At 37.4% G+C, this 18874-nt stretch overlaps 1 protein-coding gene across 1 annotated transcript; it reads right to left on the bottom strand.

The window, feature by feature from the left end:
• Positions 1-12084: 12084 nt before the first annotated feature.
• Positions 12085-13549, bottom strand: LOC108984117 (desiccation-related protein PCC13-62-like). Its single transcript, XM_018955953.2, has 3 exons — positions 13162-13549; positions 12673-12898; positions 12085-12584 (listed from the first exon to the last, which is right to left on the bottom strand). The coding sequence occupies exons 1-3, from the start codon at positions 13491-13493 to the stop codon at positions 12204-12206; spliced, it is 939 nt and encodes a 312-aa protein (XP_018811498.1). The 5' UTR covers positions 13494-13549; the 3' UTR covers positions 12085-12203.
• Between the last annotated feature and the right edge of the window lie 5325 nt (positions 13550-18874).

Genomic DNA, 18874 nt, shown 5'->3' with positions numbered 1-18874 from the left:
TTTTTTTTTTTTTGCTTGATCAATTGTAAAGATCTACATGACGTACATCATGCATGTGAACCTGCTATTGTAAAACTTTACGTGTAAAATTATATCAAATAATTTTAATGTCAAATTGATACATGCGGGTTTTAGAGCCAGTTTTTGACTTTTATGAATAAGATAAATCTATTCATCATCTATTTTCTTATCATCCCATGATGTGGCATTAGATAATAGGTTCACAAGTGAAATATAATAAATAATCTTCAATCATCTAATGCCACATCATGAGATGATGATAGGATAATGAGAATTGGGATGATGAGTAGCATTACTCGAATGAAGAAATCCTACTTTTAAAATTTTCTATCTATTTTACATTATTTCTCAATCTCATTGTTTAGTTTATGTTGATTAGCTAACCGTTATAATAATTCTTATTCTGCTCAGCATTACAAATCAACATAAAATTACAAAATGCAAATTTCCTAGAAGTAGGGGTGTAAATTTAAACGGGTAAACCGGTCTAGACCAGACCGAACCGGACCGGTTGGTCCGGAATCGGTTTCTATATTATGAAAACTGGCCAGATTCAGTCCGATTTCGGTTCCGTAAATTTCGGGACCGGACCGGTTGAAAAAATATATATAAATTATTTTTATATATTATACAAAATATTTATATATAATATATAATTATATATTAAATACTTATATATAATAGATATAATTATATATCATATATGAAATAATTTCATATTATAATTTATAAATTATAACATAAAATGTTAATCTTAAATATGAACATTTGTAATTTGTTTAATCATATATTATTAATATAATTATATATAAAATAATAATATTATAATTTATAAAATAAAAGTTTAATCTTAAAAATGAAAATTTAATTGATCATATGCTTTAAACATAATGTATATATATATATATATTAAATTATTAATAACATTTTATCATAAGAAGTAACACTTTATTATATGTCTTTTACATTTAAAAAAAAATTCAAAAAATCGGACCGTACTGGACCGGAAACCGGAGATACCGGTTTAAGAGGATAACCGGGGCGTAATCGGTTTTGAAAAATACAAAACCGGTACATACCGATTCGGTCCTAGATTTTATCTAAAACCGGATCGGATCGGACCGGACCGGTTACACCCCTACCTAGAAGGTTAATTGTTCCAAACATCTTTACGTCTAAGCTTATAAGAGCTGAGCTAGCTATGAAAAAAGAGACTCCTGAGCTTTGATACTGGGGCTAGAAAGCTCCTTAATTAATTTGCAAGACATGGCTTGGGCAAGCAGATGTAGTGATCTTGGCCATGATCAGGTCATCTCATATCACATGGCATAACCTTTATAATTAGTTTGGCTCGACCATACCTGCCTCGCTTGTATGTAGAGTTAATATCAAATGGTCGTATAAATTGTGATTGTGTCCATGTAACACCCCACTCTCCCATGATTAAGAACGATGTCATTTCTAGAAAATCTATTGGAGTCGGATTTCTACTATGGACCTTGAGTAAAAATTATTTCCTTATTCTTAGCACCAGGTACAAAGATTCTAGATCTTTATAATAAATATAATCAATTTTTATTAAAAATAATGAAAATATAAAAGAGATTACGTGGAAGTATTTATTAAAATTTATCAAAACTTTGTAATATAATAACTTAAAAACTATGTAACTTAAAAGCTATATGCATGATCTAGGCCTCTGCCTTGCCTCCTTTGGCCAAGTCTTCTTCTGCAGCTCCACCTTCATAAATATTCTAGCCTGTGGTGGTTTTAAAACATAAAATAAAACTAAAATGAGTCAGAAACTTTGTAAGAAACCCATCATAACGTAAATATACTAAACTTAAGTTTTTCATAAAATATTTCACACTGAGAATTTAAAATCATGATCTACAGATGCTTATGACACACATGACTTGTTTTGACTCATCTGAATGATTGACTATCTGACTGATCTGAATTATCTGACTGGCCAACACACTTAATCCTATGTGCAAGATTGTGCACCGGTCCCACATCCTATGGCCACAAGGAGAACCACTGATATGATTTGATAGTAATATATTCTTGTGGACCACGCTTGAGTCTATGACTTGCACATTCACCCTGACTATATTAATATTGGTAGGCCATCGGGGTAATCTCGTTGGTTGTTTATGGTGGTTGGGGACGTGGGTCTATGGTGGTGTAGGACAGAGGCTTGAGGCAGTGGGCCCAGGGGCTTTCATCACGCAGAAGAGGGCATGGCAGCGTGTGGTGGTGGTTTATAGAGATTTATGTCTACGGGTTGTGATATTCTAGGTATTGGTTGTTGTCAGTGGTTTCAGTGACCTTAGATGTTGACTCAGGATAAAGATTGGGTGGTGCATGGCTGTGGCGTTGGGCAATGACTTGAGGCTGTAACAAGCGATAGCTGATCGAGGGTTGTAAGCAGAGGAGGGAGCGATGGTCTTGAGTTAGAGAAGGAACCCTAGCACACAAGGGGGACTTAGAAGTACTCCTGTAGTTGACTAGTAGCTGGAGTCTCATTGGCCGAGGGATGTGGTGTGGGCTTGCCTCTGTAAGAGGCCCATGGCCGTATCATGTTCCCTTTATTTCTTATTTTTCTTTACTCAATAATAGTCTGAGTATGTAAGTAGGACTCTGGGCCTTTTAAGCACTTGTGGTCATCTGAAGTAAGGCCTTAGCCTTAAACTCTTTTAATTACCCTTGTAAGAGTCGATTAGTTAGGCCTGTGGCCATAGCTAGTTTTTGTTAGTTTAGTCAATCCTATTTGTATGCCTGGAAAGGCATATGGAATATATAAAAAATCCCAACTTTTTCTCTTCCTTCCTACTTTTCCTGGAGGCGCTCCCCTCGAAGAAAGCTACTATCCCTGTCATTTTTGCTTTATTATTTCCACTATGTTACAAAGTGCTATCAAAGACACCATTCTTTGTGTATCAATATTACAAGTATCGCAGAAGGTACAAGATTGAATCAACTACAAGATGGGTTCAATGCCCTAAAAAAATGAAATGATGTGTTGAAGACTGAGGTGCTTGCTCTGAAAGGGCAATATGGCACCATAGTATAGCAGCTGGCAGCCTTAACAAAAGAGATGCACAAAAGGAACCAGAACAACAATCATGGAGAATCAACATCTGATGTGCAACTTAGAGAGGGACCTGTCACGCCTCAGCATATGCGAGAAATACATGTTAGAACATTAAGACTGTACTTTCCGGTCTTCCATGTGAAGATCCTGCATGTTAGATTTATAAAGTGCATCAGCTTTTTAATTTTCATAATACATTGCCTCGGCATTGTTTAAGACTAGCTTCTATTCACATTGAGGATAAAACCCTCATTTGATTATAAGATCTAGATGAATCTGGGCAAATTAGTGATTGAGGTTCCTTTATTAGGGTCTTGTTGGTAAGATTTGGACCTAATGCCTATGATGACCCCATGAAAACCCTTACCAAGTTGAGACAAAACGGCATAGTGGAGGAGTACAAAGCTAGGTTTGAGACCTTGTCTAACAGGCTGGGGGGGGGGGGGGGGTTTGTCTGATACCTTCAAACTCAATTGTTTCCTTAGTGGCCTTAGGGATGACATTCGTTTACCTATTAGGATGTTCAACCATTCCAACTTAATTTCAGCCTATTGCCTAGCCAAGATTCAAGAGGAGAATGTTAAGCTTGCAAGAAAAAGCCTAAGATATGGACTCAACTACTCACCTGACCCTGGCATTCTCAAGAGCCCCGACCATTTCCCAACCAACCAATAGAAAAACACCACATAACCCAATAGAAAACACCCAAAAACCCACACTACCCATACATAAAATCAACTAGAAACAAATGAAGGAAATGAGAGATAAGGGACTATGCTATTATTGTGATGCAAAATGGGGCCGGGGGCATAAATGCCAAAGTCAGAAACTTTACTTGCTTGAAGATGTGTTACTGGAAATTGAAATTAGTGAAATAGGTGGTCATGAGCAAGTAGGGGTGGGCAGCGGGGCCCCCACTCTGCTGCCTCGCCCCTGTCCGCCCCACCCCGCTCCACTTTGCATATATAAAAAAATATTTTTTTATATTTATATATAAAAATAAATATATTGTATATAAATCCATACAACTTATTAAAATCTTGAAATTTTATTCAAGTTATTGAATTGCATTGACCTCATAGGCCAACCTTTATATAGGAGGCCAATGTAATACGATAATCATACTTAAGCAATGTGAGACTTAGTAAGACAAGACAATCCAATGGATTGGCCTAGGCGGGGGGCGAGGCGGATGACATTTTTTCCTCCATCCCAGCCTCCAGCCATGCGGGTAGCACCCCTATGAGCAAGGAAAAAAGGCGAAGAACCCGCAACCTTAAAGATGGTTGTTCCACATGGGGATTCTAAAATTTGCCTCCATGCATTGACTGGCTCCCACAACCTAAAAACCATGAGGGTTAAGGGGAGGATTGGAGCACAATGGGTCACCATCTTGGTGGACTCGAGGTCCACTCACAATTTCCTATACCCAGTTATATTAAAAAAGTCTAAATTACCCTTAGACCACCATGACAAGGTGAGGGTTGCTAATGGGGAACTCATACCCAATGAAGGGAAGTGTAATGGGGGTGAGTGTCCTAATATAAGGAACTATCTTTACAGTGGAAGTGCATGTATTTGTCTTAGCTAGTTGTGACATGGTATTGGGAATTAAATGGTTGAGAGATCAGGGATCAATTTTGTGGAATTTAGGGGACTTGAAAATGAAATTTGGCTACCAGGGGAAGGAAGTGAAATTTCAAGAGTTGGTTGCTATAAAAATGATTGAGGAAGGGTCTCTAAAAAAATCTAATGGGTTGGAAAAAATGGGTAATTTTACAAGTGATGGAGGGAGTTACCAACGCTGAGTTAAGAGATGCAACTGAGGTTCCTATTGCCCTACAGCCCCTGTTAAGGCAGTTTAAAGATGTATTTACTGAACCAAAGGGGCTACCCCCACTAAGAACCCACGACCATGCCATCCACCTTATACCTGACACTAAACCTATATTCGTAAGGCCATATAGATACCCCTATTACTAAAATGATGAAATTGAAAAGATCGTGAAGGTGTTGTTGTCTACCAGGGTTATTCAACCAAGTCAAAACCCTTACTCTTCCTTGGTATTGCTAGTAAAGAAGGCGGATGAGACATGGAGACAGTGTGTGGACTACCGAGGGCTGAACGGTGTAACCATTAAGGATAAATATCCTATTCCAGTGGTGGAAGAGCTCATGGATGAACTGCAATGGGCCATTATTTTTTCTAAGTTGGACTTGAGGTCGGGTTATCACCAAATCAGAGTTAAACCCAATGATATTGTAAAAACAACGTTTAGGACTCATGGGGGGTACTATGAGTTCCTAGTCATGTTGTTTGGGTTGATAAATTCTCCATCCACTCACAAAAACTTTATGAATGAGATATTCCGCCCTTATTTGAGAAAACTTACACTTTTTTTTTTTTTTTATAATTTTCTTGCCTACAATAAAACAGAAATGGAGCATGTGGACCACCTCCAAACCACTTTGGAAGTACTAAGACACCACAAGTCGTACGCCAAACATACCAAATGTCATTTTGGGTGCAGTGAAATAGCCTATTTGGGCCACTTAATCCCAGCTGGAGGTGTACGAATAGATCCCAACAAGTTGCAAGCAATGAAAGATTGGCCTCTAGGTAGGTCCCTAAAGGCTCTAAGGGGATTTTTAAGTTTGACAGGCTATTACCACAAGTTCATAAGAGGGTATGGTGGGATTGCCTCACCCCTAACCCGCATGTTAAGGAATGATGGGTTTTAATGGAGTGAAGAAGCTAACATGACCTTCCACAAATTGAAAGAAGCCGTTACCCAGCCCTCTTATTCTGGCCCTACCAGATTTTTTAAGACATTTCACTATTAAATGTGATACTTCAGGAAATGCAATTGGGGCAATGTTTATGCAGCAAGGTAGACCCATAGCCCTTTTCAGCCAAGCCTTGAAGGGAAGAGCGCTCACGATGTACACATATGAGAAGGAACTCTTTGCCCTCATGTCAGTTGTCTTTAAATGGATGCCTTACCTTGTAGGGTAGACCTTTGTGGTACACACTGACTAGCAAAGCCTTAAGCATCTCTTAGACCAAAAGGTGGTACCCTCGATGCAACAACGCTGGATCAGTAAGTTATTGGAGTATGTCTTCCTTGTGGAGTACAAGAAAGGTTATGAAAATAGGGTTGCAGACGCCCTCTTAAGGAAGGATAAGGTGGAGGAAGAGGAATTAATGTTGACCACATTGTTGAGTGTGCAATGGATGGATGATCTGCGGGCTGCCTATGAATTTGATCTCTAGTTGTAGGACCTCCTTAAACTATTTTCTGAAGATAAATTTGGGCCTAAATATACTGTGAGAGAAGCATTGTTGCTGAATAAGGGCATGTTATACATTCCATGACATGAAGAGTTCAAAAACAGACTGTTGAAATTGTAACACAATAGCCATTGGGGTGGTCACTCAGGGTAAGATAAAAAAATTCATAGAATGATGAAAGACTTCTACTGGGCAGGACTAAAAGGGGATGTAAAGACATTCATAAGAAATTGTGACACGAGTCAAAGGGTTAAGGCAGACAATATCCTAACCAATGGGTTGCTATAGTCATTACCCATCCCAACCCAACCTTGGACTCACATTACTATGGATTTTGTGGAGGGAGTTCCAAATTCACAGAGGTTAAACAGTCTCTGGGTAGTGGTCGACAAGCTGACTAAATACAGGCACTTCATCACCCTTGAAGCACCCTTACACAGCTAAGTACACTGAACTATTCCTTAAGCATATCTTTAAATTGCATGGACGACCTCAATCTATAGTCTCTAAGTGTGACAACACATCTACAAGCCAGCTTTGGCAAGAATTATTCACCTTCCAAGGGGTCCAGTTATCATTAAGCACAGCATACCACAATAAATTGACTGGCAAACTGAGGCAGTGAATAAATAGTTGAAAATTATCTCAGGTGTTTCATGGGTGACAGACCTAAGGGTTGGGCTAGATGGCTATCCTTGACTGAGTGGTGCTATAATAACTCCACTTAGCGCACATCAACCAAGATGACCCTTTTTGAGGCCTTCTACGAGAAACCCCCTCTTAGACTCTTAGATTATGTGCCAAGAACAACACGTGGGGAGGTTGTGGAAAACTCTCTCAGGACCAGAGACCAGATATCTACGACTTCAACCTTATTGACAAACCACCATGACCCAGCGGCGCCACCTCAAGCTGCCCCCAAGGTAGTTTGGGCTGTTCCAAGTGCTATATAGGGTGGGTTAAGTTGCATACAAGTTGGATCTGTCCAACTCTTCATGGATCCAATCTACTTTCCATGTGTCCTAGCTCAAACGCAAGATTGGTTCCAAGGTGACTACTCAATAGTAATTTGAGTATGAAAGTAGCCTCTGGGCTTTTTAAGCACTTGTGGTCATCTGAAGTAAGGTCATATCCTTAAACTCTTTTAATTTCCCTTGTAAGAGTTGGTTATAAGTTAGGCCTGTAGCTATAGGTAGTGTCCGTTAGTCAAGTCAATCATATTTGTATTCCTAGAAAGGGATTGGAAAGGCATCTGGAATGTATAAGAAATCCTAAATTTTTCTCTTCCTTCCTACTTTTCCTGGAGGCGCTCCCTTTGAAGAGAGCTGTTATCCTTGTCATGTTTGCTTTATTATTTTCACTGTGTTATAGACGCTATATGTGACGTTGAGGTTGCCATGCACGCCGCCTAATTGTGGTTTCTACATGATGTTGTTGAGCAGGTGTGACATAAAGGGTTGGGTGGTGGCTGAGGGAGGCGGTGGGAAATGATGCCCTAGTGTAAGATAAAATTGACATGGAGGAGAGGACATGCATGCGACTGTGGTGTTGCTGCACTTCTTTCCCGTTGGTTGCGGGAGTTTGTGTTGGCCTCCATCAATGGAATGGATGGTGACTTGGATGGGGGAAGTGCTACGTGAAGGTGAGGCGAAGGGTCTATTGTATGTGGAGAAGCTTGGGTCATGGGTTGAGGCTATGGTGTTGGAACCCTAGTTTTGTAAGGAGGAAGAAGACTGTGGATGGCCAACGGATTGGAACACACACACACACACACACACACATATAGAGAGAGGATAGTCAAGCCTTAGAATTTTAATGTGAAGAGGATTGTAGAATTATAACCCTAGTGTGTTTCAAATTGAACACGTTCATGGGCTTGGAGTTCATAAATAAATATGGCCTTAGTTATCATAGGTTTGGACCCATTTAGTCCATAATTATTAATTGGGCTTTAGCCCAATAAAATCTGTAATCCACTATAATAATTTATGGGTCCGTGGCCTATTCAAATTTATTTAAAAATTGCAATTGGGCTTTCCAATATGGCCCATTAACATAATTTAATCCCAATAAAATTATCCTTATATTGACCTTAAAAATATTGGACTGGTCATTACATCATTATTACTCCAGCCTCCATACCCACACACACACATATAAAAGCAACACATCAAACGTTATTGCATGGTTGAAGGAAATCAAGTTATACAATCGACAAATTTATGTTCCTACAAGGTCCTTAGGATGGTGCCTGCCAATATAATTTACCCATGAGTCCGTACATAGGGGATCAAATATAAGAAAATCAGTTATGGAGTGACTAATGCTTTATTGTGTTTAGGCCTGCGACCCGACCTGCCCAAACTAGGTTTGGACCCGATCCAATCCGAATCGTTCACCAGGAGTGACCCCTCCTGACTCGACCCTTCCTTCCCATGCATTTCCACCACACAGTACCATTTTCTTGCCTCCTCCACATCCAAGAACTAGGAACAGTGCCTCCTCCTCTAAGGGCTTCAGGAACATAGTATGAGGCAATAGGAGAAAGAACCTGTTTTCCTTTAGTCCCATGAGCCTTATCCCATCGGCGTCGTCAAATTCTTGAATCAGGGCTTGGATATCCACGAACACCACATTGCAAATCTCAAGCATTTGCTCCAGAGGTGAGGCTAAGATCTGATAGAGAACTTGGTCTCACAGTAGCTTAAAATGCGTTGGGAGGGGGGTGAGGTAGCATATGATTGTTTTTGCCCGAAGTTTATCGGGTCGGAGGTTGTTTAAACCGATTTTGAGGTAAACCTGACATTGTCAGGGTTGGTCGGTATGGGTCCCATGGACAGGCCGGGCCATCAATTTTTATGCACAGGCCTACGAGTTGTGTTCCAATTGAATTATGATTCTCTACAATTTTAACTCACTCTAATATTTTCTTGTAAATATGATATAGGGATATTGTATGTGATTTGTGGGAACCTTAGCATTAGACAACTTTTTTATACCCTTAAATAAAACATTGACATACCAATACTCTTGTTCTTTAGAATTCTAAAAGATACAACTACGTACGCTTGAGATTATTATAAACAACATAATTAATAAAAAAAATCTAGATAAAAGAGTGCTTGCAAGGGGTGTTTTGGACCCCAATTAGAGGACTAGCTAGTACTTAATTGCTTGGACAACCTCAGCATGCATGAGCCCGACCCGCACGGGTGGCAACAAACTTTGTTTTTTTTCCAATTATTATTTATCTTCCAAATTTTAAATATTTTGTCGAAAAGAAATGGGTATATCTCTTTTAGTAAAAAAATAGTAGGAGCTCGAAGGTTTGATATATCAACCTTTCAATGGAAGGTTTGATGCTAATTAGCTTTACACCACGGATAACGCGAGAGTACTATATATGTGATCTCTTAAAAGAAGTTTTAAATAAAATATTTATGTGCATCTCGATCAGGGATGTTTGTAATCTATTATATACTTCATGTCTCTATATATGCATATAAAATATATATACTTAATAAATTACAAGAAATTGAAAATATTATTGCACTATTAATAGAAGATTCAGTTTGACGCTGGCCTTCGGAAAACATATGATATATATATATATATATATATATATATATATATATGCTTCAAAACAAGATATATATTCTTTTCATACGATGAAAACGATTTTTCTGAGATGAAAAATTTCTTAAAATAAAATAAATTTTTTTATAGTACTACGTAATACTGTCCCTAGCGAGCTACCAGCTGGCCATTTGTCAGGGATGCATTCACTTGCGTATCAAACTTTACAAGGAATTAAAAATATCAACTTAATTGATACCAACAGCAAACGTCTCTTTCGCGGGCGTTTGTCAAAGTAATCGTAAATTTTTAATTAAATATGATAATGATGTATCATCCATATTCATGGCCAGCTCTTGAAAATTAACGTCTACTCTTCAAAACATCTACTCTTCAAAACATATATATATATATATATATATATATATATAGCCAGCATATATAACTACTCTTCAAAATGTCCACAAATGTCAAAATATATCTCGCAAATTCCAAACAAGGCTGCATGCAGCATGTAGTGGTTGCTCCCATGGGACTCCCGATCAATGGTGGCCAAGTTTTGCCAGTACTAGTACAGAATGGCCCAGATCAGACCGTCCATAATGACTAAGTATTACCTCTTTAATTTTTAAAATATAAAAAATTTTAAATTATTTATTTCACCTTCGTAAAGTTAGAACCTCTTACGAAACCTTTACATGATGATCATGCATAAAAGTAAAGTCTAGAAAACCTTCCACCAATTTTATATATGGAACACTAGCAATCAAAATCTCCTACGTACATCGATCTCAAAGTGATTATATGTACGTACGGATCAATAGATGGCAACCACAGACAACGTACGAGCTGGAGGCTTATTCAAAATCCACGTCTCCAGCTCGTACGTACTACTGCTAGCGGTTGAATTTAAACGGAATCAAGGAATTGCCGCTCATGCTTTCCCATCATGTATATATTAATCCAAAATTTAAAGCTAAATGACTTAGCGACATGATCATCATCAGCTAGCTACATCATGAATGCGAGCGAGCTTGTCTTCGTCCTACGCGTTTGTCAATATATATGAGTTAGACCAACGCAGCAGTACGTTTTTGAATATTATATATGAGTAATATTCACCCATCAAACGTCGATTCAGGCCGTCTCACAATTCAAAACCAAGACCAGGATGATCTCCCCGGCAGCTCATCATGATCATCATCAACTTCATCAGTACTTACGCTCACGCCATATAATTAAACTTTGTGACAAAGACTGACTGTGGAAATCTTACGATCAGATTCCTTAAAATCTCATTAATCTAATTTTTAGATATAATTAAGATTTCGGACACAGATAAATTAATATAACTTGTGAGTTTTTATAGGGTATTTAATTCATTATTACTATATACGTATATATAATGTCGGATATTAACATTATTAAAATATTATAAAGTTTATCACATCATGATTATGTTTATATCTTTATGAGTTGGGATAAAGAATTTTTAGAGAATTTAATATCGTCTATAGTGAATATTGCCAATTCCTTTCTCTAAACTTGGTTCCTCGCATATACATGTGTCCCTCACCAAGACAAAGGCACCAAATTAGAGTTATAATTATATATATATATATATATATATATATATATATATATGAGATCGGTTTTCAAAGAAATATGAACAAATTATTAAAGTGATGAAGTACTTTTATTTTTAGGGTTTGGCTAATTTTCTAGAAAAATGTCACTCCAAGTGATCTCCAATTTGGTCCCATACATTAAGATCCTAACATCGTCTCAACTTGGTCGATCCCATACATATCTAATGATATTTCCGGTGTATTAATCTTATGATACGTACACCAAATGGTTTTGATCATATTTCAGGTGCATTAACCGTACTTTGGTGTGCATTTTTTTAAAAATTGAAATTCCTATTTCCAATATATAACATGCAACGGCAGCAACATTATCTCATATATAATATTTTGACATATATATATATATATACACATAAATATATAATAGGGAGTGCTAATTAATTTACTCAGCGAAATATAATATATTGGGATTTCTTGATGGCTCGTAATTATTACAATACTGTGGAAACTACAAACATTAATTTAACCATCAATTTATTGATTTTTTATTGTAAATTTCAGCCAATAAAACTACCAATAATATTTAAGCATCCCAACCCAGCCAGAACTATATATAGGAAGCTCCTAATTAATTAGCTTTGGGAAGAAACCTCTTTGCAATGTCCCCACCTCCACCATTAGGGAAAAACCCACCAGGTTTATGCTCACTGCCACTTCCGTACACTATCCTTAATATCTCCGGTGGCGTCCGAGCATATGAAAGAGAATTAGGATCAGCAGACAGGATGTTACTGTTCGTACGATTCTCTGCTCCAAGAAATAGAGGAACCAGGATGCCTTCGTCTTTGATGCCACACGCGCCCAGCTTGTTCCTAAGCCCTGAGATACGGTTTGTGAATTCGGCCACCGTAAGGTTGTATGGCTGCACAGTTTGGTTGGCTCTCTCGTACAGTAGTGTTCTTATGACCGCATCCTGTCCTGACTCCACGCCCAGAAGCGAAGCAACCAACTGCGTACCAAAAAGACATATAAACTTAGAATTTAATGGATTCATGCATGTTGCAGAGATCTCGGATAGTGATAGATGAGACTCTTACACTTCGAGAAGTTTCTCTGACAAGATTTGGAATGGTGCCAACATAACCTACTAATCCTACGTAGGGGATCACATATGATGCTAAGAGATAGCGGTTTGTGTCAGCGTAAGGGTCAAATGGAGGGATCAATTTGAAACCGACTGCATCATCAAATACTTTTGCAAAATTCTTAACGCCGAGATCCAGCTGCGGCCTTGGAATCCCTCCTATTCTAGTAATTATAGCCCTGAAAAATCATCATCGATTTGTTAAATCAAGTGACATTCTAATCAACGAACAACAGCAATAATTTCATGAATGCATGGAAAAACCGACAATTACGTGATGGAAGAAATGGATACCCCTCCATGCACTGTTAATACAGGGTTTAAGTTTCCAGCAAATCGGAAAAAGGCAAATTAAGGCATCAAATAAAAATAAATCTGAGAATACTTTGAAAACTTAACAAGTATCGTGTGGTATCAGTACTTTCTTATTGATAAGTAGTACCTGAGATGACCAACTTCTTGATAACCGAACTCCTCTATTATTGTAGCGACTAAAGGGTCGAGATTCGCCTTCCTAGCACCGATCGGAGGGGGACCACCCTTAGCCAGAGATGGAGCGATGCTGTCAAGTCCACTACCAATTGCACCATTCAAGAAAAACTCTGCTTCGAGGAACTCCAGATTAAGAGCAAACTGAATCTGGTCAGTATCACCGGCGACGATTGGTCGACAATCGGGATCACCAGCAGTACTGGCCATGACCACCAGGCTAAGATTCAGCACTGAAACCAGAGAGATAAGAGCAGCGAAGAAAGCAGTAGTACGTCTGGCCATTGTTTATTGATATCTCTAGAAAGCGGCTATAATATTGATGAGTTGGGAACGTACGTACATGATTGACAAGTTACGAGCTTATATAGACGGCAAAATGCCTGCGACGTGTGAGTACTCTGTCGACGCTACGTGTCATGTGGAATTTCCCTAGCTTTAGAAATTATACAAGAATAATGCTATAAGTATCATACGTCACGCATGATCTATTTTTATACCCGCGTGGATGTCATGAGTTGATGTAATATCCCAGGCATAAGTCGGGCCCAAGCCCACCACGAGCCCTAGGAGCAGAAGAGCGTCGTTTGATGACCTTATTTCCTTTCTTTCCTTTGACAATTTCAAACCTCCCCCCCGCCCCCCGGTTTCCATCTTTCCCACGGCTCTGCAGTTGTGTTTTCTCACCCAAAATTTTTCTCTCAACAGACCCACTTTCACTCCCTCTACCTCTCCTATGATTTTCATTGTTGTCTTTTGGTGCTGCAAGTTTGTGGGTCTTCGGATTCTTGTCTCCGTCAAGCCTCCTCACCGGAATGGTGTTGAGCGGTTGTAAACCTTTTCTGTTATGGTCCCACATTGGTTAGGAGTCAAATAGTATGGGTGCATATAAACTTGGGGCACTCCACCTAACTAGCCGGTTTTCAAGGGTGAGTTCTACCTAATGAATTCATAACAAATGATATTAGAGCCACCCCACATATGCAGTCTATGTTGGCACGGTTGCAATTGTGCGGCACGGGGGATAATGTCGGCATGATAGTGTTTGTTCGGGGTTAGGAAAGACCTAGCGCACAGCCAGCCCGTGTGAGCGTCGGGACCGCCGTGGACATCGACTGCAGAGCGTGGTGGTTGTTATGATCTCACATCAACTAAATATGAGATTACATGTTTGTGGTTTATAAGTCCCTAGGCATCATTCCCTTGTAAGCCAGTTTTCAAGAGTGAGTTCTACCTAGTGGGTTCATAACATTTTCACTCACTTTCTATTCTTGGTTTCACACACTCTAATTTTTGCACTCACAAAATTCACTCTCAACACTTGTTTCTACGGATCTCTCCCTCCCATACGATTTCCACAATGTGGTTTAGTGCTGTGAAGTCGTTGGCCTTTTCAGATCCATGTCGCCGTCGAGACTTCTTGCTATATTTCTTGTTGAATGACGATACGCACCGTCTCTTTCACTCTTTCTTTTTCTGTATTTATTTCCCTTGTACCTGAGTGTTGATTTTTGGTTGATAAACTAGGGCACTGTTGTTGTTCGTGACTCTATTGCCAAAGCCACCGTGCAGGTTCCACATGCTAACACTGGTAGGGCCCTCTATTAGTGTTTCATTCTCTCTTCCTTATATTCTCTTAGTTATGGGTTCTCTCACTCTCATGCTCTTGTGTTTTCTCTCTCTCCTCGTGCGCCATTTCCCCATAAATTTTCTCTCATTTAGGTCATCACAAATTTATACCTTCGTCCTAGGTAGCATGTTTCACTCATAAAGCCCAACTGTTCACCACTCCAGGACTAGGTAAGGTACACACGGCTTTGCCTCATAGAGGCTACCTTGTTATATATTAACCACTGATGTAAATCTTGGTTAATACCATTACTTTGAATCACAAGGCATCAAAATAAGCCTTAGACAACATCCTCTCGCCATTGTTTTCATTGACTTAACTGCAAAAAATTTGGGTAAGATAATTAGAACGTTTGTATCGTCTTTGTATTAGTATTTACGTTATTTGTACATTGGTACCTAGTGGAAGATTTTGCTGCCTCTGTTGTGTGTTGGAAATTGTGTAATTGCGATTTCTTAATTGGGTTAAAGTGTGTGTTTGTGTGGGATGATGCATGTGGGTTGGTTGTGTTGGACTTATCGTGATGGTGGGTTGTTTGTGTTGGACATGTGTGAATTATGGATGTTGAGTTGCTGTTTGGGTGGTCGTTTGACATATATGGAGTCTTAGATTTGTAGTATTATGGGTAGATAAGACTTAAGACTTAATAGTGGCAGGTTCAACATGTCGGGAGTAGATGTGGTTATTTATATGGTTGACAAGTCGAGGGTAAATTGTGTTTGAATATGTGGATTGTTTGTATAATTTGTCAAAATGAGTTTATAAATAATATTTAGTTTGTGGTAAATGGTTAAACAAATTCAAGGTGGATGGGCTAATCTTCGTGAAGTAGTAAAATTTCTTTGGATGTTGTGAGTAATTTGTGTGCGCTGAATCTATTGCTCGGGTTATGGATTTTCGTTAATGAAGTTGGTTTTGTGCTGGTTTGGGTTCGTTGGTAAAGTTAGTGGCATGCTTGTTGTGTTATTAGCTTTTATTGAACGTTTTATGGTTTAGGTTGTGATACGGTTAGAGGTCGGACCCCAGGCTTAAATAATACACGATAAGAGTCAGGTAAGCGGGATTCCTATAGACTTCGAATAAAAAGAAATGGACTAAAGTTGATTTATGAAAAATATGCATGTTTTGTTATGAAAAGAATCTTGAAACAACATTGGTTATTTGATTTATATTACTCATGAAATCTGTATAAAAAGAGAAGAGTATTTTCTAACATAACTGGTGTAGACATGAGCAAATTTTTGGAATTCTATTCTCAACTGTATAAAAAGAGCGAATATGAAAATTTGAAAATTTGTACATTATTATATGAAGATGCTCTGAATCTATTTTGATAACGTGAAGATGATATGAATTTATTCAGTACTTTGTTATGATATGATACGACATCTAAAAACCTTTGGCATGACATTATGTTTCTGTTCTGTTTTGTTTTGACCTTACCAAGGGTGTAAACATGTGGCCTATGTTTTAGGTTGTACCAACATTTCTGTTTCTAAGTGCACCTACTTTGAAAACAAAGTTGTTTTTCTGTATGCACACTTGGTGTCCCAAGAATGATAAGGGGAAGATTCACTTATGTTTTTGCCCAGTTTGGCCACCATAGATAGCACAACCCTACCACGGGGGTTAGAAATTGCATATATGTTCCAATATGATTCCTCTATTCTTATATGATAATGTTCAATTATGTTATGCCAAATGACTTTTGTATATGAATAATAGTGATATTGATAACATGTTTTGTTCTGCATTTTGAAACTCAAAATATTTTGTTGTACATTTTGTTATCTGCAAATTGATCAAGTTTACATACAAATATATGTTCTCTACTTACTAAGTTGTTAATAACTTACTCCATATCTCCACAATATTTTTAGATGTTTTGAATATTTCATGGACAAGGCTACGTGAGCATAGCAGATTAAGTACAAGGAGGGTACTTTGATTATTGAAGAAGTTATTTAGTATATTTGTTTTGTTCTGTTGACTTGGTATTTTGGAAGGTTGATGATTATAATGAAATTTTGTGGTGTCTTAGATTAATTATATTGAATTAGTTGATTTAAAATAATAAGTTTTGTGTGTCATTCGGAATCTGGAGTTTATATCTGTACTGCGAATTATAATTTTAGGTGACAAGAAGTAACTCTACGGCCCATCGAGATATAGGGCATTACAATTGAAAATATTATAAATATTTCTCAATAAAAAGACAAATGAATGGAAAAGTAGACTCGAAAAACCTTCGACCATCTACAATTTAATAATTTACCCTACAACCGCCTTGAAACCTTCTATGCCCTGCAAACTGAAAGTTCTCACTATTATCAATGAGATAAAAAAAATCCCTTGAACCTTACTCAGAATATGTGCAAGTGGGACGTACACTATCAAGATCTTTGTCTCTTGAACCTACTTGATGATCCTTTGTATCAATCTTCGGAGACTAAGAGCTTCATTTTTTCATACAACCCATTTTCAGTAATTCTTACTACAATCCAATTTTCTCAGAATCATAACACGGCCAGCCACACAAAAATAAGAAAACCCAACATAAATAAAACCATAAAGATTATAATTAATATTCAACCTTTCAGTGAAAATTTGACAACCCCATTCCCACATCCTTTAAAGTAAATCTCTCAACAACATGATTTAAATCCCCATAACTAATTCTTATATAAAATTAGGAATTCAAACACTTTTAAGTGAAATTTGAACTCTCAAAACAAACCTTTATGATTTTAAGAGCCTCCAAAGCGAAAATTCTACGAGTGGAAAGTCATTTAAACGAGATCATTAAAACTTCTCAATTAATGAAGGATATAAGAATACAAAAGGAAATAACTCTGATTTCTTATGAAAAATAACATTGTGATCTTGAACACAATAAAACAAAGCAAAATCTTTCAATCAACAAAAAGCAAACGACTTTAAAACAAAATGAGAAACCCACGTGGCATAAAAACTTGGTTGTGAGAAAAAAGAAAGATCCAGATGTAAAAGAAGGAAGCGGAAATAATAGAACTTCCATTTGTTAAATATTTTAACATGAAATAATAATATTGGGATCTTCGATGGAGAATTTCACCTGACGATGAGAGAAAAATCACCTTAACAACTTTCTTCTAAGTGTCCTGATGGTAATAGGCACAATTATGTTGTAGGTGAAAACCCTTAACCTCTCATTGCTTAGATAGACTTTGGGCCATGATGAAATTAATCTAGAGGTATTTGTGTCCTACTATAACTCATTAATTAAGTGATATAATTGAACTACTATAAACCCATGGGGATATGGGTGTGTGAGATATTGAGTTTTAATAAAACTCTTACAATCTCCTACTTGGTCTATATGCCTATAAAACAATATTTTCATTTTGAAGAAAAATTTAGGGGTTTATTACAAGAAATTAACTATATTGTGCACATTTATTTTCAGGAAACATTCCTAACTCAAAACACATTATATGAGTTCCATAATATCCATGTCAAACTAGCTACCAATACGAGTCATGACAGTCCTCTGTTATATAACCAATAAAATTTCTTCCATGTACTACAACACCTGTAACTTAATTCAACGTGATCTTTAATAGGGACAATTAAGGTTGATACTGTAATGCCTTGAATTCAACTCATGTCTACTTTAGATATTTATCTTGTCATCATCAATGTATATATATAAAGTGGAAAGACAATAAAACAAAAACAACCATAATAGATATCATTAAGTATCCAAAAAAAATTAATAAATCAACGAGCTCATCAACATGTTCACATCCTAGATAAAGACATATGATTCATTCTTTCAACATGTTCTTTAAACTATTTCACTACGTACCAAACCCTTTGTCAATGGTCGCAATCATAAGCATAGTACTAATGTGTTCAATGGAAACTATTATTTATGTACTTCCTCATTAATACTTAGGTATTTGACTTCCATGTGCTTGGCAGTTGGCACCACTAGAATACCTAACATTTATGAAAAAAAATGTTGTAGATAAATTATCACAATAAATTCTCAGCA

Source organism: Juglans regia, chromosome 11, assembly GCF_001411555.2.
Source record: "Juglans regia cultivar Chandler chromosome 11, Walnut 2.0, whole genome shotgun sequence".
Lineage (NCBI taxonomy): Eukaryota > Viridiplantae > Streptophyta > Magnoliopsida > Fagales > Juglandaceae > Juglans > Juglans regia.
The sequence above is the reverse complement of the archived record's forward strand: the minus strand, read 5'-3'. Positions and strand labels throughout refer to the sequence as shown.